Source organism: Theobroma cacao, chromosome 6 (genome assembly GCF_053813885.1).
Source record: "Theobroma cacao isolate CCN51 chromosome 6, ASM5381388v1, whole genome shotgun sequence".
NCBI classification, from domain to species: domain Eukaryota; kingdom Viridiplantae; phylum Streptophyta; class Magnoliopsida; order Malvales; family Malvaceae; genus Theobroma; species Theobroma cacao.
This window is the reverse complement of record NC_142644.1, coordinates 19,257,837-19,285,302: the sequence shown is the minus strand read 5'-3', so window position 1 is coordinate 19,285,302 and position 27,466 is coordinate 19,257,837. Positions and strand designations below refer to the sequence as shown.

Below are 27,466 nucleotides of genomic sequence, written 5' to 3'. Positions count from 1 at the left end.
CACATGCCTCGAGTTGTGCCATATAAATTTCTTCTTCTAAATCACCATTTAAAAATGTGATTTTTACATCCATTGATGAACAATAAGTTTGTAAATTGAAACTAAGCCAAATAAAACACGAATTGATGAAATTCTTGTTACTGGAGCAAAAGTATCAAAATAGTCAATATTTTGTTTTTGAGTAAAACCCTTTGCAACTAATCTAGCTTTGTATTTATCAATAGAACCATCAAGATTAAATTTCTTTTAAAAATCCATTTGCAATCAATTGGTTTGGCTCCAGGTGGTAAATCAACTAATTCCCAAGTTTGATTTTGTAAAATCAAATCAATCTCATTTTGTATAGCTTCTTTCCAAAATGGACTTTCTTTAGAAGAACTTACATCAACATAAGTTAAAGGATCATTATCTACAAGATAACCATAAAAATCATCACCAAAAGAAATTTCTTTCGTTGGTCTTTTACTCCCTCTCAAATCATCATTTTGTATTTCAAAATTATTTTTATTAAAGAGTACATAAGAAATTGTATCAATTCTCAATGGAAAAATATGCTCAAAAAATTCAGCATTTTTTGTTTCAATAATTGTAGTATAATCAAGAACATCACTTTTTAATACAAGAAATATATATGCAGCACTATGTTCAACATAACCGATAAACATGCAATTTGATGTCTTAGAACTAATTTTTCACTTCTTAAATTCAGGAAGCATTACCTTAGCAGGACACCCCTACACTTTCTAAAATTTTAAGTTAAGAGAATAACTTTACCATAATTCATAAGGTGTCCAACCAATTTTCTTATAAGGAATTCTATTTTAAATATGACATGCAGATAATAAAACTTCACCCCACAAATTTTCATGTGCCTTAAAACTAACAAGCATAGAGTTCATCATTTCTTTTAATGTTCTATTTTTCTTTTCAACTACACTATTTGATTTAGGAGAATATGGAAGAGTAATTTCATGAATTATTCTTTCTTTTTCACAAATATCATTAATCGGTATATATTTACCCCCTCTATTTGATCTAGCTCTTTTTATCTTTTTATTCAGTTGATTTTCTACCTCAGCTTTGTATTTAATAAACATGTCAAAAGCTTCATCTTTATGCCTAAGTAAATAAACTTTAGTAAATCTAGAATAATTGTCAATAAATGTAACATAGTATTGCTTACCACCTCTAGTCACAATTTGTTTTAGATCTCCTAAGTCAGTATGAATTAAACTTATTTAATTCAGATTCTCTATTTACTGAAATACAAGTTTTCTTAGTTGATTTCGTTTCAGCACATATTTCACACTTATTAAAGCATCCATTTTTAATACTACAAATTAAACCTAGTGATTGCATTTTCTTAATATAGGGAATGTTAACATGTCCTAGTCTACCATGCCATAAATCAATAAAGTCAATCATGTAAGCGGAAGAACTACCATTTTCATTCAGAACATTGGAAATGTTAAGTACAAAAAGTCCCTGATTGCAATATCCCTTACCCATAAACACATTATTTTTTGTCATCATGATCTTGTCAGATTTGAATGACACTTTCACCCCAACTTTGCCTAATAAAGCCACAAACACTAGGTTTGCCCTTATCTTGGGAACATGAAGAGCATCATTTAGAGTTATGGCCTTGCCAGATGTGAGCTTGAGAAGGACTTTCCCTTTACCAAGAACTTAAGCAGTTCGAGACTACTAAGGTATATTATCTGTTCTCTTTCCCCTACTAGAATATAGGAGGTAAAGGCATTTCTATTTACACAAATATGCTTTGTAGCACCTGAGTCTACCACCCATTCCTTCACACTGGCCACCATATTTGCTTGTGAAATGACCGCAATAATTACATCATCGAATTCATCTGCTTTGACCAAGTTGACTCTTGGATTAGCAGGTTTATCATTTCTCTTTGCTTTTTTCTTGTATTGTCTTACATGATGTCTTGGCTTTCCACAAACAAAAAAACTACTTTTCTTTTTAAAGGTGGGATGAAGAGCTTTGGGTTTATGATCAAGTTTGTAAGGGTACTTTTGTTGACGCTAGGTTTTGCCTTATACTAGATTGGCTTTAGTTGCAACTTCCTTAGCTTGAGAGGCCTTAATCTCCTTCCGGGTTATGTCTTCAATAATGATGTGCACAATCAAGTCTACAAGTGACAATTGCTTTTCCTTGTGCTTTAGTTGTTGCTTGTATCCATTTCAAGATTCTAGCAGCTTCTCAATCAGCAACCCAGCAACGAACTCTTCTTGCAAGTTGATTTTTTTAGCCTTCAAATCATCCACCAACTTGTGGTATTCATTGATCTGACTCTTGATGTTCTTTTCATATGTCATATTCTAGTGATAGAAGTTGCTAATCATGAACTTCTATTTCCCAACATCTTCAGCAATGTATTTAGCTATCATTGACTCCCATATTTGCTTTGCTTCTTTGTAGGGACTGTATACATCAAACAACTCATTAGAAAGTGTGTTAATGATTGTATGCCTACATACCTTATTTGCGCGCATCCATGGTTTCAGCATCTTGACATCATTTGGCTTGGAATCAATTAGCGTAAAAACTACCCCATGAATATCAAGGATTGAAAAAATCCTTTCTTGCCACATTTTGAAGTTTCTGCCCTCAAAGACTTCTATTTTGGAAATATCTGGAAATGGTTTGGCATATGAAACCAAAGGCAAAGGAGGAACGATCAACGGAATGGGAGCCATGACGAGACCATTGACAGTGGTCATGGTAGTAAGAATAGAGCCAGCAGTAAGAACAGTGGCAACAACATTATCAACGTGGTAAACCATTATCCTTAAGAAGAATAGAAAAAAATTATGGGAAACAAAGGAATATAAAATAAAACAAGTAAAAACAATAAGAAGTTTGAGGCTTGGTATCACTATCCTTAAGGATAATTTTTACCTTTTAGAAGTACAAAACTCAGTGTAAAAGGATTGTAGCAATTATCCTCCAAGATTCAATAGACCTTTCCTTATAGTTTGCACAAACTATTAAGGAATGATAGGAATAGCAAAAAGAAATAACCCAACTAGGAAGGAAAAGAAGCAAAGAAAATTTGTTGAAAACAAAAAAAGGGAAATAAGAGGCTTTAGTGTGTTGTGAGTGAGGTAGAGAGGCTGTATTTATAAGTAGAGAATGAAGTGAACATTGCACCAAATCAAGGAGTTGAGAAAAAGCCTCAAAAAGTTAGTGAAAAACCTGGTCAACATGTATACTTAGTCAGGTATACGTTGTAGCAAAATTAAGAGAGTCATCAGCATTGTAGAGTACTTAGTCAAATAGACGTTGGAGCAAAACTAGGAGAGTTAGGCAAGCATGGTAGAGTTTGAGCCTGATTCAATCAAAGGTTGAAAAAGCTTAAACAAAATTAAAGTCAAGGTATAAAAATTCACTTAGGTATAGCCTACGTGTATATTTGAGCACAGAGAGGGAATCTAAAATTTCTTAAGGTCTGGCCCGATCTTGTGTGAGCACGAGCCCATTTCTTTTTCTTTGCTAGCAACAAGCTCATAATGGGTTTTCATATATAAGGCATTCACCTATCTTGTATCTTGACAATATGGGATGTTTAAACCTTATGAAATACACTATTTTCCAACACATTCATCACCTTTATCCTATCTCTACTAGCAATATTAACTGGATATCAACTTAAAATTCTGATTTACAATGCTAACTAACTCACATACCTCATAGATGGCCTCTCCTTGGTCTTTTCTTCATACAAGTTATATATAACATATCCACATTTAGTCTCACATTCCTTAAACATTTTGTTGCACTAATGAGTATCCTTAAATGTTTTAACTTGAAAATGAATGCAGTTTCCTATTAAAGTGTCACGACCCAAATTTCGGGTCATGACCGGCACATGGGCCCAATGGACGTAGTCCACTAAGCCCAAGCAAGCCTATAAATCTAACATGTCCATCATTCCATCATAAACTGCTAAGTCACATTTCATAACTTAGGATCAAAATAATATTAAACATTTGCCACCTCATACTGGCATACTAAACAAGTGTATATACATTATCTACAACATGTATCTTAATAATTTACATTAGGTTTGTCTATACACAACAAAAGAATACTTGACTTCCAGCGGAGGGACTCGGACGAATGTACAGCTACTGAATGCCGAGACACCTACCAAAAGATAGATACAAGTCTACGAGGACACCTCGTCCTAGTTACCGGCTGCCTCGTGATCTGAAAACATGAAGTTGAAAATGGTGAGTACAAACCCAGTGAGTGAACAAGAAAGAGAACAAGCAACCATAAGGGAGAATTTAAAATCATGATGCACTTGTTTTAAAACAATACAATTTAATTTCATTCATATTGAAAACCCCTCATTAAACCCTTAAATAATTAATCACTTGGTAATGATGAACCCATACATATCAAATAATTTGAAAAATGAAGGTTTCAGTGATACACAAGCAAGTCAAATGCAACAATAAATCTTCGCTGCAGCGAAAAGGCATTCTCGCTGCAACTACGCTGCAGCGACGTTGGGATTAAGTTATTAGCCGAACGAGGGTTCCTCAACTAACCGAGGGTTTCTCACCAAACCTACTCATTTTAAACTTAATTCACTTATTCCTTAATGTTGGAAGTCCAAGCTCAACTATGGTACCAAAGAAATGGAAAATGGAGTAGCAACCAAACCAAAGAGGAAACAAAACAGAAAGTTTTTCACTGCAGCGAGAATGAATCTCGCTGCAGGGAGAATGAATCTTGCTGCAGCTAGAAGCTACAGTACCTTTCTCGCTGCAGCGAGAATGCATTTTCGCTGTTGCGAGAACCAAACTAGTGAGGCTTTAAAAAACCCGAGAGTTTCTCACTACAGCGAGAATCAGAACATCAAGAAAAAAATGTCCTTTTCCCTTAAAAAAAAGCCATCCTGCTAAATAACAAAAGCAACATGTAACACATGCAAACTCCCAAATTTCAACAAATAAAATGCTCACACTTTTACATTTCAACCATATACCATATATGTATATATATCAATCATCATGAACACCATCCCGTCATCATCATGCACATCATCCCATCATCCCATCATCCCCAACTCATGCGCACTCCCTACTCGCACATGGCTAGGTCATCACCAGGTTATGCGCACTCCCTACTCGCACATAACCAAGTCATCATCGACTTATGCACACTCCCTACTCGCACATAGTCGAGTCAATGTCATTACACAACAATGTATTCATATATATATATATATCAACACAATGTGGTAGTGCATGAATCAATAATAGTCACATGTCACAACATGGAGATAATTTATCAAAAGCTTGTTCCCAAGGCACTTGTTTTTATGAAAAGCTAGATAATCCATTCAAATGTTTGGCAAGTACATTATATCCGTAAAATAAGTTTTAAATGCAGTTCACTCACCGATTTATTGTTGAGCCTTTAGTTGACTCTAATTCCCTTAATGATCCAATTGGGGTGATGGGGCTTCGTTAGAACCTAAAATCACATTAGCATCAGCAGTAGGTCAATTCACATACTATAAACCCTATAAGCTATGTCTTAGCTAGCTTTCAATTGCCACATTAAGTGGCTATCTATGTTCACTATCTTAATCACTATAAAATGAATGAACATACTCAACAATAAAACAGCTCATAATCCCAATTACTAGCCATTATTCACAGTTAAAAATTAAGCTTAGTTCATCACTCACCCTAGGGTTTCTTTGTAGTTGAATTCTCTTCCAATAGCTTCCAAATCAATGGGAAAATTCTCTCTTTCTCTCTCTAAAATACCCAACTAGTGAGAGAAAGTATGAAAATAAGATTTATTAATGGTTTTGAAGTGAGAGAGTGAAAGAATACAAGGATTTTAGTCAAAAGGGCTCAAAGATATGAAAACTAGAGCTAGATAGAGAAAATTATGCAAGCTCCATATCAAGCTTCCATGAAGGTTGGAAGCAACGTGAGATGGAAGAAGAAGAAGAAGACAAGCTGCTGGAAATTTAAAAAGCTGCTGGAAGGAGAAGATATTTATAGCACAAGCTTATCCATTCCCTTGAAATTACCAAATTGCCCCTCCACAAATTAGCTTATTCTCCTTCAATCTTTTATGCAATCTTTTTGCTCTTTTGACACTGGGATAAAGTCCATAATGGTTTAGACATGCTTGGGTTCATGAAAACTTAAAATTCTAACCCGAGGTGAAAAATGACCATTTTGCCCTTACCTTGAAAATCATCAAAATTTTGGTTTTCTTTCCATTTTACCCCTAATTTCACCATCCGTTTATGCCTTAGGCCTACTTAGGCCATAATATTGTTTAAAAATCTTACTTTTATGGGCTTACTAAGGAAATGATGAAATTACCCCTAATCAGGGATATCGCGTATACTTCCCTTTACGAGTCTATAAAGGTCAAGGTCTCACATAAATGATGCATAAATGTACAACCACTATACTTACTTGTGGCCCTTACTTTCAACTTACAATTCTTTGCCTATATCATATCCTTATATGCTCTAAGTGCATACAAACTAACTGCCTCTTTCAACTAATTAGCATTGTCAAATATCATTCCAAGTTTAATGAAGAGATTTTGAGTCATAAGTTTGTAAACATGGAACTTACTTTTCCTTCTAGTGGCATCATCCGCCATCATTTTTTCATCACTAACGAATTCACTAAACTGATCAAATTCATAGTACTTACTCTTATTCCCATCCTCTATATCCTCTAGAGCATGATTCCCATCATTTTTGTCGTCATGATTCTCTATACCATTTTGATCAACTATGCCCTTATTCACTTTCACTACTTTTGCTATCACTAAAAATATTTTCAACAAACATTCTATCACCTTGATCTACCTTAGGCTTCTTATTATGTTTTTTTTATGCACACTTTTTCAAATTCATTCTTCCCATCAGTAACTCATCATTATCATCACTAAAAGACTGTACATCCACTAGGTATGCTTCATCTTCACTTGCCTCACTTTTAGACTTCTTTACTATTTCCTTCACTTTTCTTACTATTTATAACCATCATCTTGATCAATGGCAACACCATTAATTTCACCTACGCCCCACCTTCACGACTATATATTACCTTGACTTGCAACCTTTTTAAGATCATCAAATGCTTTATCTATTTCATTAATGGAGTCACTTACTTGATCATTTACATCACTAGCCTCATTAATGCCATTATCATTTTCTAAGCCTCCTAATGCCATAGGATCAGGTACAATAATAGGTTCACTAGTTCATATTCAATGTAGATATCAATAAAACCATGCTCAATCAAGCATGCAATCATATCCATTATTTATTTGTCATTATTGTTGATAATGCTTGCATGATGTTTTAAAGATGAATCACATGTGTCATGGTTGACTTCCAAGTTGATTTTGGAGATGTGTTTGCATGGATAAAGTGGCATATTACCTATAATTTGGCATGCTCCTTAACGTTTCATAGTTAACACTTGTAATCTCTATATGAACAAGTGTAATTTGAGTAATCTCACCTTCTGTCAAGGTTTTTGTATAATAGTGAAAATGAATGAAGAAAGTTGATGAAAAAGTTTAGTTTTGAAAAACCTTTATTCGTCCCTATTTTTTAAACCATTTAATAGAGGTCCTTTACAGTGACCTCATTTTTCTTTCTTACTCTTGATACTTAACATGGTATCAGAGCTTAATTAAGTTCTCAAGAGACCACATAGCCATTTGAACCAAATATTTTCTTTGAAAATAACTATACACTCACTTGCAAACATATTGGCCTCTCCATCTCCATCAAACACTACTTTCAGCCTTCAAGCACCTCTAGTGTTCAATGGAGAAAATTACTCAATTTGGTCTAAAAAGATGAAGTCAAACCTCAAAAGTCTTGACCTTTGGGATGTTATTGAATCAAGAGTTGAAGTTCTAGCTCTAAAAGATAATGCAACCCCAGCTCAAGTCAAGTAGTGCCACGAGAAAGTGGCTAAATGATATCATGCCTTGTCTTACATCTACGGATTTCTTACAAATGCAATGTTTGTAAGAATTATGGGTTCTAAAACCACCAAAAATGCTTGAAAAAGATTGAAAGTTTAGTTTAAAGGTTCTGAAAGAACCAAAGAAATACAGATTATGAACTTGACTAGGGAGTTTGATATAATGAAAATTAAAGATTCTAAGAATGCAAAGGACTTCATCAGCAAACTTATGAAAGTTGTTAATCAACTCATACTCTCAAGAAAGGATATTTCATAAAGAAAAGTCGTTCAGAAGACCCTTGTCTCCTACCAAAAAGATTTGACGTTACAATTGCTTCTCTAGAAAGGGAACTTGCCAAAATGTCGCTATTAGATGTGGCATATGCCCTCCAAGTAACTAAACAAATGAGGGTTATGAGAACTGATAGTGTAACTAAAATTGCCTTTTTTGCAAAAACCAAAAGGAAATTAGTGGAAGAGTAAGGCTTAAAGAAAGGTTCTTATGATTTGAAGGAGAAAAAGAAGGGTTCAATTGACAATTAGAAATCAACAAAAAAGAGGTAAGATGCATCCATGTTCTTACTGTAAGAAGAAAAGACATATCGAGAACAGTCGCTAGTTTAGACCCAATGTTAAATGTCGAAACTGCAATCAAATGGGACATGTGTAGAAAGTTTGCAAAAATAAAGTTGAAAATGTAGGAAAAAGTCATGAACCAGTAGAAAAAGCCAAGTTAGCTGAAAAACACTTGTTTATGGCTGTCACAGCCTAAATTTCGAGCCATGATCGGTGCATGGACTAATAACCATAGCCCATTAAGCCCAAGCAAGCCTATCTATGTAACTCCATTCATCAGTTTCATCATTCGTTCTTACAACAGTATTTCGTAATTTTTATCAACGAGTATTCAATACTTTTCTATCGAAACCATATATTCACATTTATATGATTCAAACAAATGTCATCTGTGCCATCTTATAGTGGCAACATTAATCAACATAAACATCTATTGCTTAAGATATATATATCTTAATAATTTACATCAGGGTACGTATGTTCAACGAAAAGAACTTTAGACTTCTAGCGGAGTGACCATAGTGAAGGTGCAGCTACTAAATGCCATTGATACCTACCAAAAGATAGATGTGCGTGAGCACCTCAATCTATGTCTCAACTGCCTCCTGATCTGAAAACATGAATTTCAAAGAAGTGAGTACAAAACTCAGTGAGTGAACATAAGAAGGGAACAAGCAAACGATAAGGAAAGTTTAAAAAAATCATGATGCATTTATTTTAAAAAACAATGCAATTTAGTCTTGTTCTTATTAAAACCCCTCATTAAACCCTTAGTTATTAAATCATTTAATGATGAAAGAACCATATTCAACATGAAATTGGAAAGAGAGGATATTCTTAGCAATCATCCGAACAAGGTAACATAATAGACAAATTACGCTGCAGCGAGAATGCCTTTCCGCTGCAATGAACTTCGAGCACAAATCATCTACGGAACAAGGGTTTCACTCAACTGCATGAGGGTTTTGCGTTAGAACCCCTCATCTCAAAATAAATTAATTAATTCCTTGACATTGAAAATCAATGATCAACTATGATGTTAAAGAAGTGGAAAATATGGCATAAACCAACAAGGTAGCATGCCAGACAGAAAGTTTCTCGCTGCAGCGAGTATTCATTCTCACTGTAGTGAGATTCAAGTGGTAAACAGAATGTTTCTCACTATAGCAAGAAGCAGGGCACCTAAATAAAGTGGGACCTCTTTTGCACTAAACATCCATTTGGTACTGCAATAAAAATCAATTTGCAAGTAAATGGGAAATTTTCAAGATTCATCATGCCATACAATCACATATTATAATCATGATCTTTTTATCGCGTATACATATACCTAAACATATATCAATTCGTATACCACCCCATCTCACCCAACTCATGTGCATCCCCCCACATCGTGCACAATTAATGCCATCGTGTGCATCACCCCCATCGTGCACACGAGCAATATCACCATCCATCTCCCTCACCATCGTCATCACCAGCAGGTGCACACTCTCCTCGCACATGCACAGTTGCATTTGTCACACAATGGTATCATTTATGACATAGTGTATATATATATATATATATATATATATATATATATCAACATTATACAGAAACATATGGATTCATCACACTATCGATTTCATAACATAAAAACATTTCATAAGGGCCTGTTTCCCGTGCGTGTTTTGAAAAAAGAACCAATAAAACGCTTTAGGGGATTCAATCAAACATACACGTGTATATCCCAAAACCTATTTAATGCAAGTTCACTCACCAGTCTTTAATGTATATCGTGCACATGATCGGAGTCATCGCATGCATCCCCTCACATCGTGCACAGTTAATGTCATCATGTGCATCCCCCCACATCGTGGACACGGGCAATATCACCATCCATCTCTCTCACCACCGTCATCACCGGCAGGTGCGCACTCTCTCCGCACATGCATGGTTGCATTTATCACACAATGGTACCATTTATGACATAGTGTATATATATATATCAACATTATACAGAAACATATGGCTTCATCACACTATCCATTTCATAACATAAAAACATTTCATAAGAGCCTGTTCCCGTGCGAGTTTTGAAAAAAGAACCAATAAAATGCTTTAGGGGATTCAATCAGACATACATGTGTATATCCCAAAACCTTTTTAATGCAAGTTCACTCACCAGTCTTTGTTGATGTTTTGGTGGGCTCTAACTTCGACTAATGTTCCGAATGGAGGTGTGGGGTTTCGTTGGAACCTATCACATGCAACGACATCACCATCAACCCAACTTGGCATTAATACCATTCCAAAAGCTATTTCTTAAATCAAGTTCTACCAGTCATCCGTAACTAGCTTCCAACTACTATTAAATCACTATTATTTGTACTACTCTAATCACACTAAAGTTGAATAAACAACCTCAACAATAAAACATTCACAAATCTAATTACTAGACATTATCAACAACTAAAGATATTAATCCTAACTCATACTCACCTTGGTGGTTCTTGTAGTTGAATTCTCTTTCAAAATTCTTCAAGCTAATAAGGGAAATCACACTTTCTCTCTTTCTACACGTCTAGCTAATGAGTGAATGTACTAAAGAAAGACTTTTGAAGGCTATTAAGGCGTAAAAGTGGAAGAGCATGAAAAACCTTAGGAAAGAGTGGGCAAAAGCATGAAACTTGGACTTTTTATGAGAGATGTATGGAGGATTCAAGGTTTTCCTCCCATGGAGAATGAAGAAAACGTGAAATGAAGAAAGAGGCTGGGATAAAGAAGGAGAAGCTGCTGGAGCCTAGAAATTAAGCTTTAAGTTAATCCAAATCTTCACTAAATTTACCAAAATTCCCTTAACATGGTGGCTTTATCTTCCTCCCATTCTTTGTACAACACTTTTACTCTTTTAACACTTAAAAAAAGTCCATAATAGTCTAAAAATACTTAGGTTCACGAAAACATAAATATTTAGACTCGAGATGCAAAATGACCATTTTGCCTCTACTATGGAATTATCAATGTTTCTATCTTGTTCATTTATTTTATCATCATTAATGTATTCCTTAGGCCTACTTAGACCTTAATAACATTAGAAAACTACTTCTAGGGGCTCACCATGAGAAATGACGAAATTACTTTTGGTTCGTGTTATCGCGTCTACTTCTAGTTACGGGTCTATGGAGGTCAAGGTTTCACAATACGAGGGTACTGGGTATCACAATGGCTCACTCAGGGAAGGTGAAAATAGTTGATGTAAAGTTATGGTTGCTTGATAGTGGGGCTTCTAATCATATGACACCTAATAATAAGCTGTTTGCTAAGTTTAATAAGCATTACCGATCTAGAGTAGAAATTGAAAATTGCATTTATTTGCAAGGGAAAGGGAAAGGGTTAGTAGTGATACAAACTACCAGTGGTGATAGGTATGAGTTTGAAGTTCTTTTTGTTCTTGAAATTACACAAAATCTTTTAAGTGTAGGGTGATTAGATAAGCAGAATTATGATATGTTGTTTAAAGACTTATCATGCACCATTTATGCTCTTAATGGTACTTACATGATGAATACACCTATGGAACAAAATTGCTTTCCTATAAATTGAAATAATACAGGCATGCAAGTGTTTAAGATTGATTCAAATATGACTTCTTTGTGGAACATATGATTGGGCCACTGCAATATTGCATCTTTGTTAAAAGCCAATTCAATAGGTCTATTGGAGAATTTGCCTTCAATAGCTAACATTATTCAAGTATGTGGGACTTGTCAATTTGGTAAAATAACAAGGAAGTGCTACCTTTCTGTGAGTTCAAGCAGAGTTGCAAAGAAACTTGAATTGGTTCATACGAATGTGGGAGGTCCATTGAGTGAAGCCTTTTTAAATGGGAGTTAATTTTTTCTGATTTTCATTGATGATCTAACGAGGATGTGTTGTATTTATTTCATGAAGTTGAAATCAGAAACCTTTAATCATTTTTTGAGTTTCAAAGTGAAAGTGGAGATAGAAATACGAGAAGAATTCAAGCTCTTAAGTCTGATAATGGTGGAGAGTTTACATCACTGGAGTTCACTCATTTTTTGGAAAAAAAAAATACACCACTAACTCACTGCTTCATATTGTCCACAACATAATGGAGTTAGTGAGTGCAAAAATAGGTCGATAATTGAGATGGCAAGATGCCTTTTGATAGAAAAATATTTACCCAAAAGTTTTTGGGCTGAGGCAGCAAGCATAGTAGTTTATTTGCAAAATATTCTTCCCTTACGAGCGATGAAAAACTTAACTCCATATGAGCGTTAGTTTGGGAGAAAACTTTTTGTGAATAATTTAAAAGTATTTGGTTGCATTTGTTACCAACACATAACAGAAAAGCAAAAAGGTAATTGCAATCAAAGTCACTAAAAGGCATATTTGGTATAGTCAATAGTCAAAAGCTTATAGAATTTATTAGCTTGACTCAGGTAAAGTTGTTATTAGTAGAAATGTGGCATTTGCTGAGAATGATAAGTGGAATTGGGAACAGCAACAGATAATGAGCACTACACCTCCAGTGTATAGCATTGAAAGCTTAAATATTGATGATGATGAGCTTGATGTAGATCAAACCGTAGATGAAGCTTCGATAAAAAAGACACGTTCCATTCAAGATATTTATGACAAATGTCATGTTGCCTTGTTGGAACTTGCCTCATTTGATAAAGCTTTGAAACATGCTAAATGGAATGCTGCCATGAAAGAAGAAATTAAGATGACTGAGCAGAATAACACTTGGTCCTTGGTAGATAGAACTCGACATCGCCAAGTGATTGGTGTGAACCGGATTTTTAAAAGAAAACTAAATGAAAATGGCTCATTGAACAGATGCAATGCAAGATTAGTAGCCAAGGTATATGCACAGTTAGCAAGTGTCGATTATCAAGAAACTTTTGCTACTGTTGCAAGGCTCGAGACAATCAGGTTGGTTATTGCTCTTTTAGTAGCTAAAAATTGGAGAATTTATCATTTGGATATGAAGTATACTTTTTTAAACGGTAGACTTGCAAAAGAAATCTATGTGGAACAACCGATGGGATTTAAGATTGAATTTGGAAGAGATAAGGTTTATAAGCTCCACAAGGCACTATATGGCTTAAAACAAGCACCACATGCTTGGTATAGTAGGATTGATACCTACTTGAATGATCAAGAATTTTGCAAAAGTGTCAACAAGGCTACATTGCATACTTTGAAGAAAAGCAATGATGCACCTTTAATTGTCTCACTCTATGTAGATGATTTACTGATAATAGAAGGTAGTGCATACAGTGTTAATGAATTTAAAGCTCAAATGCAAAGAGAGTTCAAAATGTCAGGTTTAGGAGTGATGAACTTCTTCCTATGATTGGAAGTACTTCAAACTAGCATTAGTATTCATTTTTCTCAGCAATAGTATATTCTTGATGTGCTCAAGAAGTTTAAAATGAAAGATTGCAAAGCTGTTGCAACTCCTCTCATTGCCAATGAAATACAATTTGTGAATGCTAGAGATAATCTTGAAAATCCAAGTCAATATAGAAGCCTCATAGGAGGTCTCCTCTACATATGTACCACACGCCCTAAAATTATGTTTGCAGTTAGTTGTCTCTCATGATTTATGCAGCAACATAGTGAGAGTCATTTTACAACCGCTAAAAGGGTTCTCAGGTATTTGAAGGGCACTTTAACTCATGGCATTTATTTTTTTCATGGAAATCACATTGAACTCACTGCATTTTCTAGTAGTGATTAGGGTGGTAGTTCTGATGATGGAAAAAGTACATCAAGTATGTGCTTACCTTTGGAAATGGCACCTTTTCATGAATTCACATAAACAGAAGATTGTGGCTCAATCCACAGCAAAAGCTGAGTATGTTGCAACAGCTTCTACAACAAACCAAGCCATATGGTGGAGGAAAGTCTCGTTTGATCTTGGTATGTCACCCAAGAATGCAACTAAATTATCTGTAGATAACAAGTCTGCTATCTCCATGGCAAAAAACCAGGTATTTCACAACAAAATTAAGCATATAAATGTGAAGTAGCACGCACTAAGAGATGTAGAGAAACGAGGTGAGATTCTGATTCAATATTGTAGCATAAAAAATCAAATTGCAAATATGATGACAAAGCCGTTATGCAAGCCGAAGTTTGAGCTTAACAGAGATAAATTGATGGTCCTATCTACAAGCATTAAGGAGAAGTGTTGTTGATAATGCTTGCAAGATGTTTTGAAGATGAATCACACACGTCATGTTGACTTTCAGGTTGATTTTGGAGATGTGTCTGCATGGATGGAGTGGCATATTACGTGTAATTTTGCATGCTCTTTAACGTTTCATAGTTAACACTTGTAATCTCTATATGAACAAGTGTAATTTGTGTAATTCCATCCTCTGTCAAGGTTTTTGTATATACCATGAAAATGAATGAAGAAAGCTAATGAAAATTGTTAAACCAGTCAATAGAGGTCCTTTACAGTGACCTCGCTTTTCTTTTTTATTGTTGATGCTTAACAGCCATCACATGTTATTTGAAGACGATCAGCAAGCGACAAACTATATACAAAAAAATAAATATTTTTCAGATTTAGGTAACCAAATGAATTACATGTAATAACCAAATTCAAATAATAGACTTTGTTTGGATCAAATAAATGCTCTTCTACTAATCCATATATATATATATACACACACAAAGTCAGACCTTTACTAATAAATATTTCACCATAATGATACCTCATCTTACATACCATAAATGGATTTCCCCCAAATGTCTATGCTGTTAAAACAATCAAAAACACAATAAAGAAAAACTAAACTATCATTCCACCGTAATCATGCATTTTGTATATGACAAAAGTTTGGTCCAGATTATATGTACCAACTTGTGCATTCAACTAGGGAACAAGATATCCTCATGGACCAGACAAGTATATGCTTTCAATCAATAATAAATTTCAAAATATTCTATAATATTATGCAATTTTACTCTTCATGTCAATTTGATATCCATAGAAATAGTAAAGCAACATCTTCTTTTTTTTTTTTTGTTTGGCTTAGGATTTTGTAAGTGTTGGATGATTTGGCAAGTTCTGATGCTGACAAAGGTTTATTTTGTTTCCCAATAGCAAGAAATTGGAGAGGAAATGTGGTGGACGGTGCAAGTCAGAGAGAACCTGAGATTGTAGAATTATATTTATTGTGGGGTCGTTGAACGAATCTAGCTTTTGAGGGAATTGAAAAGTTGGATAAGAATATGGATCAAACTTGGCTCTTCAGATACTTGTTAAGCTGGGCTTTGGCTATCCTTCTCCCGTCCTTTCTAATGGACGGACGTTTCGGCTTTAGCAGCTGCAGGCTCAATCCCCTAGCAGCCCCTTAAGTTATATATATATATATTCTATAATCCTAAGTTGGTTTGCGGATACAAATTTCTAAAAAGATTACTGCAAAGCTTAAGGAAAATTCGTACAAAGCCATGTCAATGTAGATGCTCGTAGCTTGGTAAACCCGGAACTAGGACTAGATGTTTGTGTTTCCTGGCAAGAGAATGCTCCAAAACGTCATTGTTACATGTTTTAGAAAATGACTAGCTTTTGCTATATATTCATTAACAAATTCAAGGCCCCAAAACCAATCTATGAGTTAGAGCCATTGCAGCATTTATAATAGTGAAACAAATTATCCTCACAACAATAAAATTAAGTGGATTTAATTCATACAATATGTTTATTTCTCTTCATGCCTTGTATTCCCATGTCAACTCCTACCACAACTCCTTTTAGTTGCTGAGAAAGAAAATTGAAACAGTTTTCTTCTGTTCTTTAATTAGTAGATTGTTTTTTCTCATTTTCCAAACTTGAGTCCTTCAGAATATGGGTCCTGCCCCCAAGAGCCAAATAATCCTAGCCCACCAAATGTAATAAGTCCAATAGTGTTAAACCATGGGCCCATTGGAAATCAAATGGCATTTTCCGTGGTGTACTTGTGCTGAAAAAGGGGCTTTTCATCTGCCTTTTATGTTTGTTTCATTTTTGTTCAAACGTTAATGATGAACCAAATCATTGCCACTTTCATTTAAATTGAACAAACAAAAGGGTCTATCACGTCCCTTAAGTAAAGCCCTAATGCGGTCAAACAACGCCCCACTTGTCTCTCCTTTACATTGATTTGATACGAGAATCTAAGCAAAGCATAATTACAGGAATTTACTGATTTGAACTAAAGGATTGATGATTTAAAGTACAGCATGTTTTTATTGATTAGAATGATTATAAGCATAATGTTTGAATTTTTTTAATTATTAAATAAATTTTTATTTTTCTATTACATTCAATTAAGTTTTTATATTTTTATTTAAAATTAAATAAATTTTTATAATTAATTAAAATTAATCAAAATATCATATATCATTTTATATTCACGTTGCGTTGATGTGATATTAATATGAAATGTAAAAAATATCACAATGAGATATCGTCACACCACATCAATATATCACATCATTATTTATTATAACATTTCAATATATTACGTTAATATCACGTGGTATATAAAGACAAATGACATTTTGATTAAATCAATCATTAATTATAAAAATTTATTTAGCTTAAAATAAAAATATGAAATTTTGATTAAATATAACAAGAGAATTAAGACTTATTTGAATTTTTTTAAACAATTTAAAGACTTTTTAAATTATTATGACATAATTATTTTATTTTAATTTTATTCTAATTTAATTTCAAATGTAAGGCTACTCTATTGTTAGATGAAAAATGACTATTTGGATCAAAGAAGTTATTTCAGGTTTGGGTAGAATAGTCATTGTTCATTTTAACCACTGGATGGCTATTCTTTGATCCCAGGAATAAAAAAACATTGTTCAATTGATTATTATATTTTTATATGTTTAAAAAAAATCTCAATTTTACTTTAACCTAGGAAGATAATTTTTGGAAAAAAATGATCACGGATAGCTCGAAGAATATTAAAAAATTTAATTACTTAATTATGATTAAGTAAATAAAAGGGTAAATTAGTCTCTTACATTTATTCCAATCATAAATTTTGAACTAATCAAACATACTCCATTCCAATAAATCATAAATCTTATAATAATTACTACATTTTATTCTTTTGTCTTTTTTATTTTCACAAAATAATTATTTCATCCTTTTTAGTTCCATTAGGTGAACCAAAGATACTGTAAAGGTAGAATTCAAAAATAATGGGAGAAACATTATGCTTGTTCTAGGTTTCACTCTTTTTTGAACAAAAACAAAGAGCAACTTAAAAGATTCATAATTATGTTTTCTTTAACTTATATGGCAGTCCACCAAATTGAGACAAATTAAAAATGATAATGGGTATAGAGCAATAATCCTAAGTAGGTGGAGTAATGATCAATATTATGCAAATTTTAAACAGTTTTTTTCTTTAATTTTGTTGCCTTCATGGTGGAGTGATGCAAAAATTAACAACATGGAGAGAATTAGATAAGAAATGGCTCTTGCTATAAATTTGAAAGATCACTGTTTAAATCTTCTGATCAGGGTAGTAACTTTTACATACACCTAAAAGGTTCAAGTGTTCAACATTTCATTTACATCAACCATTCTCAAATTTCAAACTATATATGGATTTTCAAGTTACCATTCCAAAATTTACAAGCAGCCATTATAGCTTCTGATAACAAAAGCTGCCATTATAAAGGAATCAAAAGCATATAATGCTATTTGCATAATATTGTAAACAGTTGTAAATGCAAAGAATAAAGTCATCATATTTAAATAATTAAGTTTTATATTTATATTTTAAATCAAATAAATTATATATGATTAATAGTTGATTAATTATTATTAATCAAAATGTCATTTGTTATTTTTATATCATATGGTATATTTACATGCCATAACATATATTGATATGACATGATATCATGGTTATATAAAATTTTCACTCTTTATGTCAGTGTTACGTGAATATAAAATGATAAGTTATATTTTGTTTAATAACAATTAATAAACTGTTAAATATAAGAGTTTATTTGATCTAAAATAAAATTACAAAAATTTTAAAACATTGTGCCTGCTGTTTTCAAATGTGTTTTTGGGGGAAAAAGTTTGGAAATTAAAAGCTATGAAAATATTAAATACCCCAAAGAAAAATGTCCTCAAGCATAGTAAAAATATGACATCCGAACCCTATTTATAACAAAGAAAAGATGAAGGGCATTTCTGTCATTTAATAACGTAAAGAAAATCTAATAACAGCAAAGTGGACTATACTTTCATAGCAAAAAACGTAATAAATTAGCATGGGACCGGACCAGACCAGACCAGCTTATCTACTAATCTAGCCGTTACACTCCCCACCGAATTTTGCTTACGTGGCACCTCTAAAATTTAAATCCACCAACTCTACCTTTAAAATATTAGGAATACACGGAAATGCGACCGTTAGCTTTTCCCTTATTCTCAAACCAAAAACAGAGCATTTCTCCTTGGTTCTTCAATCTTCAGGAAAACGAACAAAAATCTCACTGAAAAAAATGGCCGTCGATTACGCCTTCACCGACGAGGAAATGCTTATTGATGAAGGTCTCGGGTACCCGAGAGCCTACGCGAAAATCTGCCGCGACCCTAGTCTTTGTCCCTACAATCATGGCCCTCCTTTCACCTTCATGCCTTATGCTTTGCAGCAAAACGAGGTAAATTCTTTTTTACCATTTTTCTTTGATTTTTTCTTATGTTTGGGTTCTTAAAAGAGGGAGCAAAATGGGTAAGAAATTAAGGCTTTGGAGATTTAATAACTAATTTGTTTTTTTTGCAGAGTTTGAGAGCAAAGGAGCTGGACCAAATGTTCCCTACTATTGATCCAAAGGCAAGACCAACAGCCAAGCCAAAAATTTTCATCAATCTCTTGTGGAAACAGCTCAGTCATTTAGGGTAATTTACTTGAATTTTACTCTTTAAGACCCTTACAAGAACGAATGTGTTAAGAGATGGAAAATAATGGGATTTTTTTCCCTGATATCTGTCACTTCCTTTGAATTCAGGAACGCCGGCTTTGATCCAGAAGTAATTCGTGTCGATCCATATGGCAATGTGCTGTACTACCATGCAGATTCAGCTTCACCTCTTTCTTGGGATATTGATCACTGGTTTCCTTGCTCAAGTACGTTACTAAATGACCAGCTTCTCTATTGTTTGTTTTTTCTTAGGTTATGTTTTCTTTTTGCTTAATGACGATGCTGCTTTATAATTTGTAGGGGGTGGATTAACTGTTGCTAGTAACCTGAGGATATTACAGTGGCAAGTATGCAAGAAAAAGCATAACAAGCTAGAATTTCAAGTTCCATGGTGGGATTTTCAGCTGGGAATTTCTGTGAACCAGTTCTTATCGATTTTTGCTTCTCGAAAGTCTGATTTCAGGTTTAGGATTTTTCTAAATTTCTATATTTCATTTCATTTTATGACCAGAAACTGATTGCGTAATGATAAATATAAAATTTACAAAAATTGCAGGCACAGGGCATTTTCCTTCTTGTTTGCAGAAGGTGAAAATGAAGAAATAAATTCTTCACAAACAGTGGAGTCACATTCTTTTCCACAGCATTTTATGCAGTCAAAAGAGCAATTTGGCCTTGCTCCAGCTGCTGTTGTTGTGACTCGTAGGGAACTATATGATACTTCATCAGCTTTGAAATCACTGGATTACAATAGGCAGATAAGGCCACAGTCTCCTATCATTGGTTAGTACAAAGAGAAAATGGTATCTAGTCTACTTGTGCATTCATCTCAATCATTTGATCTCATAATAAGTTCTTTTTTTTTTTTTTAATATTTCAGCCGCAAGGAAAAAGAAATCTAGCGTTTTGAAAGAAAATGAAAATCCAGATTTTATTACAAATCCATATCAGGCCATTGTTATGGCCAGAGATTCACTGAAACAAAGGGAAGAAACACAAAAGATGCAGTCAGAAATCCGGAAGTTGGATGAAGAAGTGAATGAAATGAGAAGAAAAAATGATGAAGAAAAGCTTGCTATTCAAGACTTGGAAGTGGAGCTGATAAAGCGTAGGAGAAGGGCAGAAAAGTGCAGACGGCTAGCAGAGGCACAATCTTCATACAGGACTATGCTAGAAAAGATGATCCGGGATGCTATGCACCAGTAAGATTGTCAAAGACATACTGTTAATGTAACAATATTTATGACTTCACTTTATAGATTCAAAATATTCTCGTTTTCTGCTGTTTCATGTAGGAGTGTAGTTTACAAGGAACAGGTGAGACTAAACCAGGCTGCAGCAAATGCACTCATGGCAAGACTTGAAGCACAAAAGGCAATATGTGACGCCTCAGAGAAGGAACTTCACAAGAAATTTAAACAACGAGATGAGCTTGAGAAGCAGATAAGGCCTGAATGGGAACACGCAAGGAAGAGATCAAGGATGGATGATACTTTCTTAGAAGGACAAGATAGCAAAACTGTTCTTTATCTACCAGGAATCAGGCCAAGGACACCTTCACACAAGGAGCTGAGACTGTTTCTGGAGGAGGAACATAAAGCATCTGTAGCTGGTTTATCTTCAAATGAAGATCAAAAGCATGAAGAAATTGAAGAGGAACTTGCAATTACAGCAAGAAATGCTGCCAGAGGAAAGCGTGAGGAGCATGACAAAGCCATAGCTGCTTTAGAAGGTGAGAAATCAATTGTGCAGAAGTTTCAGAGACTTGAAATAGAAGAGGAGAGACAAGAAATTCAAATCCCTATTGCTGAAGAGACGGAGAGAGCAGATGATGAAGAGAGCAGGAGGCAGCGTGGGAAAGGGAATGTTGAGAGGTGGCTGCAAATGCTGTTAGAGAACACTCAAGACGAATTGGACCCTCAAAATGCAGATGCAGAAGAAGTGACTGGAATTGATGAAATAATAGAAAAGCTGGATTTGAAGTATCCACAGAAAGAGAAAGAGGTGATGACACAAATTCATGAGAAGCAGCAGGGTGTTGGAGAGAAGGATGTTGGGGAGAAGAAAGAAAAGATTGTTGAGATAGAAGGCAGTAAAACACCAAGGAGAAGTAGCAACGCTTGTGAAGTAGCTCATATTAGTGAAGGTCGTCTTGGAAGCAGAAAGCAAAGAATTGAGAAGAACGGAAAGGAGAGAATTATTACGAGGTCTGAGAGTGCCAGGGCCTTCCGGCGAATCCCATCTTCTCCATCTTTGATTTTTGGTATGAAAAAAGGAGTGGAGTGCATGAGGAAGAAGCCAATAGTAACTAGTGATGATGAAGAAGACTATGCTGCTGGAAACAACTTCCTCAAGTCATCCATCAGAACAATAAAGAAGGCTGTGAAAATATGAAGATTTATTCCACTGAGGCCTATCTCTTTGGATTATATCTTGTTTATTTATCTTCAACATTGCTGTGATTTATTTATTATTTTTTAAGATTGCTAAAAGTATCTTTTAAGTTGAATAATTGAGTGAATTTAGGTCTTTTCAGCTTTTGATGTCTGTACAGGTCGTCCAGTTGTGAAATAACAGCTTGTTGTTTATATAGATCCTATTCAGTTGGGTCAATATCTGTATATTGTATCTGTGGTTTTTTTTTTCTTTTTGGGTTCTCTAAGTGATTTGGGTTTTATAGATATGTTGTTTTAGTTTGTTCTCTAGTGAGTGCCAATAGCTCCTAGATCTAATAAACAGAATGAGTGTGGTATTTTTGTTGTTAATCTGAATCCAGACCAGACCTTTTATTTTCCATAGTTTCCAGTTAATCTTCTAATTGTTAAATTGTTCACAACAGAATAATCCTGGTTCTTATTAATGCCATAATTTGTACTCAAAAAGTTCTTCTCTCCCACTCCCAAAATAGCTTCCAATTTGAGATCTCTCCTGGAACTTCCCAAAAGCACATCATGCATGCATATGCTATCTATGCAGTTGCTCAAAACAAGTAGCATTTGATTAGTAGGTTTGAAACATTTGTTCTCTCCTAGAAACCTCTAGCTTTGGAAAAATGCAGATATTAATTTTCGGCTAGACAAGGAACAAGAAACATGGTCCTTTCGACTTTAAGAACACATTGCCATATCAATCGCATGCAAGTAGCATTGAAACTGCATAGGAAATAATAATTCTTCAATCAATCTAATATTTAAATAAAAAAAAGTTGGTACAAGTCAGCAAATAGATGATTCAACAATCCGTCCATGATGATTATATGGAAGCTTTGTTAGAATGTAAAAACTACATTAACCCTGAGGGAAGTATGTGTATCTTCAATATTCAAACAAAAAGGAGACCTAAAATCATCAGCAAAATAGACGTATAGCATAATGATATTATTGTGAATTTTGATTTTGTACAACACCCTCAATTTTCAGGTAACTTTTCTTGTAGTTGACTTTACAGGAAAAACATTACAATACAAACAGAGGAAAGCAGACAACACCTTAAACATTACAATACAAACAGAGGAAAGCAGACAACACCTTACCATAACTGCAGGAAGTTACATTTTACTGCCAAAGGAGTCTACTGAGTTTCTATGAGCACCATGCATCAACCCCCAATGTCATTTCTCCCATGTAAATGTACACTGCCGAAGAGATCAGAGAGGAAGCTTTTTCACTCTTCATGCCAATGGAGCATCAATATTTAAAAGCAGTCTACAACACTCTTCCAAACTTCTTTGTCTTTCTGTGGTATGTAATACATTTTAATTTTAATAGGCTGATCCAGGATTCATAGCCCAATAATACATTTTCCACTGCAACATTTAGGCTGCCTTTCACGCATCTACATTCTACATGGGGGTTAATAACTGTCAAATTTCTTTCAGAGATCTTAATTGTCAAGTTGTCCCTAATATTCCCACATCACCACAAGAACAGGTGCCATCCTTGAAATGGTGGAATTGTTCAGTATCCCTAACAGTAATCTCCCTGCGTACAATCTTGGAGATGAATTTAATGGTACTGTGACAGCTTTGGCACATGTAGAGATTCTTTGTTACCCATATTGGCATTCCAGGGACAGTATTAATGAGACCAAATGCAACAGCCAGTCTCTCACTGTGGCCACAGAAAATCTCAGCTTTTGAAATTTCAACATCATCCGTAGAGTCACCTTTTGGAACATCAAGGCCGGCTACCTTCATTTTCTCATAAATCCCTTCTAATACTGCATTTATTTCATTTATTTGAGGATGAAAATCATCACCGCTGAGGAAAGCATGAATTTTACCCTTAACTTCCACCCAACTGCATCCAGGATCAATGGTTAGCCCATTATCTTTCATCATCTTTCTAACTTTTGCCACTTCATCCCATTTACCATTGTCAGCATAGAGATTGCATAACAAAACATAATACCCAACACTTCTTGTATCACTTTCAAAAATACGCTGGGCTGCAAATTCACCAAGGCCAACCTGCCGATGGATTTTACATGCATTTAGCAAGGCTCCCCATATAGCTGGATCTGGCTTTATAGGCATTTCCATTATAAACTCATAAGCCTTCTGCAACTGTCCAGCACGGCCAAGCAAATCAACCACACACGCATAATGCTTCAAATTTGGGGTGACACCATATTCCAGTTCCATGCTATTAAAAAACATCAAACCTTCAGTAACCATTCCTGATTTACTGCAAGCACATAAGAGTGGAATAAATGTAATCTCATCTGGATTGACATTAGACTCAATCATTTTATTGAAGAACTCCACAGCCAGTGTACCTTGTCCCCGTTGCGCATATCCTGTCATCAGAATATTCCATGCTGCAACATCTTTTTTCTGTGAGTTAAATTGGTTCCTCGCTGGTCCCATCCTTCCACACCTTACATACATGTCCAGAAGTGCATTGGGTAGGAAACCCTCAAGCCCCATCCCAGTCCTCAATGCATATGCATGAATCTCTTTCCCACATATCAATGCTCCTATTCTAGCACATGCAGATAGAACAGTCACTAAAGTGACAGAATTTGGCTTTAAACTCAGTTTCATTTGTCGAAAGAAAATCAATGCTTCAAAGCACCGGTTGTTAAGCCGAAGCCCCAAAATGATAGCAGTCCAAGAAATGACATCCTTGTCAGGAATGTTGTGGAACACTTCTAGAGCCTTGTCAATACATTTACACTTGGAATACATATCAATTAAGGTGTTAGCAACAATGATGTAAGATATAAGCCCTGCCCTTTTAGCAAGTTCATGAAGCTTAATTCCCATATCTAGCTTACGTAAACAGGCACAAGCAGACAGAACACTGGCTAAAGTGATCTCATCAGGAATGAAACCTTGCACCTCCATTGTTCTGTAAGTATCCACAGCTTTATCAGGCAGTACATTATTCTCATAACCTGAGATCATTGCTGTCCACGACACTACATCCCTCCGTTCCATCCTATCAAAAACTTTTTCTGCTGCTTCCCAACGTCCAAGACTTGAGTACATTTGAATCAAAGAATTACACACAGAAACATCATCCGACATCCCTGTTACAGTCACATATCCATGGATTTCCCTCCCTAATCTATCATCACCAAGACTCTCACATGCAGAGACCACACTCGTCATAGTCATCAAATCTGGATCAACACAATGCTCACGCATCATAAAAAACAACCTTATCCCTTCCAAACACTCTCCATTCTCAAAATAACCTGAAATGATCGCATTCCACGATATCCTATCTCTCCTAGTCATTTTATCAAACAATAACCTCGCTCTAACCAAATCCCCACACTTCACATACATAGTTACCAAAGCATTAACCACATCAACATCTGCCTCGAACCCAAACCTAATAACATGGACATGGACCTCTTTACCTCTTTTCAAATTTGGAACAGCACCACAAGTTCTCAAAACACAAGGGAAAGTATAAACATCAGGCTTAAAACCAACCCACAACATCCTATGATACAAACACAAAGCTTCATCGAAAAACCCCTTTTTCGCATACCCACCAATCAAAACATTCCAAGAAAAGACATCTCTTTCTTGCATTTTACCAAACACATACCAAGCATCACCCAAGTTCCTAAATCTCACAAACATACTCAACAAAGCATTTCCAAGCCTAAGACTTAAAGGGTCACCCGAATTTGATATAAAACAGTAAACTTTAGACCCTTCTTCAAAAGCTCTCTTCCACTCACAAAGTCTGACCATAGCAATAGCCGCGTCTTCATCTAATGGAATTTGCAATTCTTGCATTGAGTGTAGGTAGTTTAGAGCTTGTTGGAGGTGGCCATTGAGGCAAAGAAGGTGGAGATGGGAATTTGGGTTGTGGGTGTTCAAGGAATTAGTGTTAAGGACTGAGAGTTCTTGGTGGGGCTTTGTTGAGGAAATTTGGTGGGCTTTGCGTTGATTTGAGAAATAGATGGATTTGGGGCTGTGGTTGTTGGTGTTGAGAGCGTTTGGGTGGTCTGCGTTGATAAGGGTTCGTGGAGTTTTAGCAGAGAAGGCCATGGTTGAAGGTACAGGGCATTGCTGGTTTTGTCAGGGGTTTTTGGAAGTGTTTAACTCGTTTCAGTTGGAAGATAAAGTGGGAAAATTAATATCTATGGAAAAAGGTTGGAACGCTGTCGTCTGAACTTGCCGCTTTGCATGTGATTTTTTTTTTCTTCCTTGAGAATTGGTATTCGAAGTAGGCACCAAGCTCTCTTCAATAAATGTAGTTAAAGAGATTAAAATCTTTAAGTCTCATAGTTAAAAAGTATTGCTACTTGCTAATAAAAAGTAAAATGATAGTGAAGAACACTCAATGATTTGATTTGGTCATATATATATACATATATACATATATATATACATATATACATACATATATACATATATATATACATATATACATACATATATACATATATATATACATATATACATACATATATACATATATATATACATATATACATACATATATACATACATATATACATACATATATACATATATATATACATATATATATACATATATATATACATATATATATACATATATATATATCAATGCCAAAAACTTTTACTAATCAATGTTTTAAATAGTCAACGTTTCCAAATATGATTACAAATTGTATTTGTGTGATATTTGGTTGGGGTAATACATACATAGGTATAATGACTATTAGTTTACAATTTAGAGAGTTTAATCCCAAAATTTGCAATGATTCATTTGTTTATATATATATGATTGATATAGAGTTAAAATGAATGGCACTTTGAAATTTTGATTTCACCAACAAAACATGGATTTAGCCAACTGATTCTAGAGTATAATTATGAATGCAATAATGAATTTTAATATTTAGATATACTATTATACCTTAGGAATAAGTTAAAAAGGATCAAGTAATATATAATTTAGATTGTGTAAGTGTAAACTTATGATGATTACTTTATGTATGTCTCTGAATTAATAGCAAAGTTAGTGTACATTTGTCATTTGCTAGTACTAACTTCAAAATTTATCATGAAACAATTAAAGCAAACAATCTATATATGACTTGCAGCTTAGTCTATATGCCTTTGACCTTACCTTTCTCTTTGATTATATTGAACTTTTGGTTTTATATTTTCTCTAATCTTATTGTACCTTTGCTCTAATCTCTCATTTCTTTTTGGTCTTATATTTCAGATATTATATTCTGTAAGTAATCTGAATTTCTTATCTTACTGTCCTTTGGTGACCCCCAAGGATCATTTTAAAGATTCATAGTAAGTGCTCTTTCAGTAGTTTAGTTGGACATCTTTTCTTGTTCTCTAATCTTATTGACCCTTCTGGTTTTTATAATAAGTCTTGTATATAATAATAATCTTTATTATTGTGAACATACCCCTTTAATCTATATCTTATAGCTGTG

At 34.5% G+C, this 27,466-nt stretch overlaps 2 protein-coding genes across 2 annotated transcripts; one reads left to right on the top strand and one right to left on the bottom strand.

Annotated features, from left to right (window-relative positions):
* Positions 1–19,062: 19,062 nt before the first annotated feature.
* On the top strand, positions 19,063–22,158 carry LOC18595806 (trichohyalin). Its single transcript, XM_007023916.3, has 7 exons — positions 19,063–19,298; positions 19,421–19,536; positions 19,647–19,765; positions 19,860–20,022; positions 20,116–20,342; positions 20,440–20,761; positions 20,855–22,158. Exons 1-7 carry the CDS (start codon positions 19,140–19,142, stop codon positions 21,951–21,953), a joined length of 2,205 nt encoding a protein of 734 aa, XP_007023978.3. The 5' UTR covers positions 19,063–19,139; the 3' UTR covers positions 21,954–22,158.
* Positions 22,159–23,302: 1,144 nt separating this feature from the next.
* ECB2 (Tetratricopeptide repeat (TPR)-like superfamily protein) lies at positions 23,303–26,225 on the bottom strand. The gene has a single exon (XM_018124002.2). The coding sequence runs from the start codon at positions 26,068–26,070 to the stop codon at positions 23,449–23,451; it is 2,622 nt and encodes an 873-aa protein (XP_017979491.2). The 5' UTR covers positions 26,071–26,225; the 3' UTR covers positions 23,303–23,448.
* Positions 26,226–27,466: the final 1,241 nt, after the last annotated feature.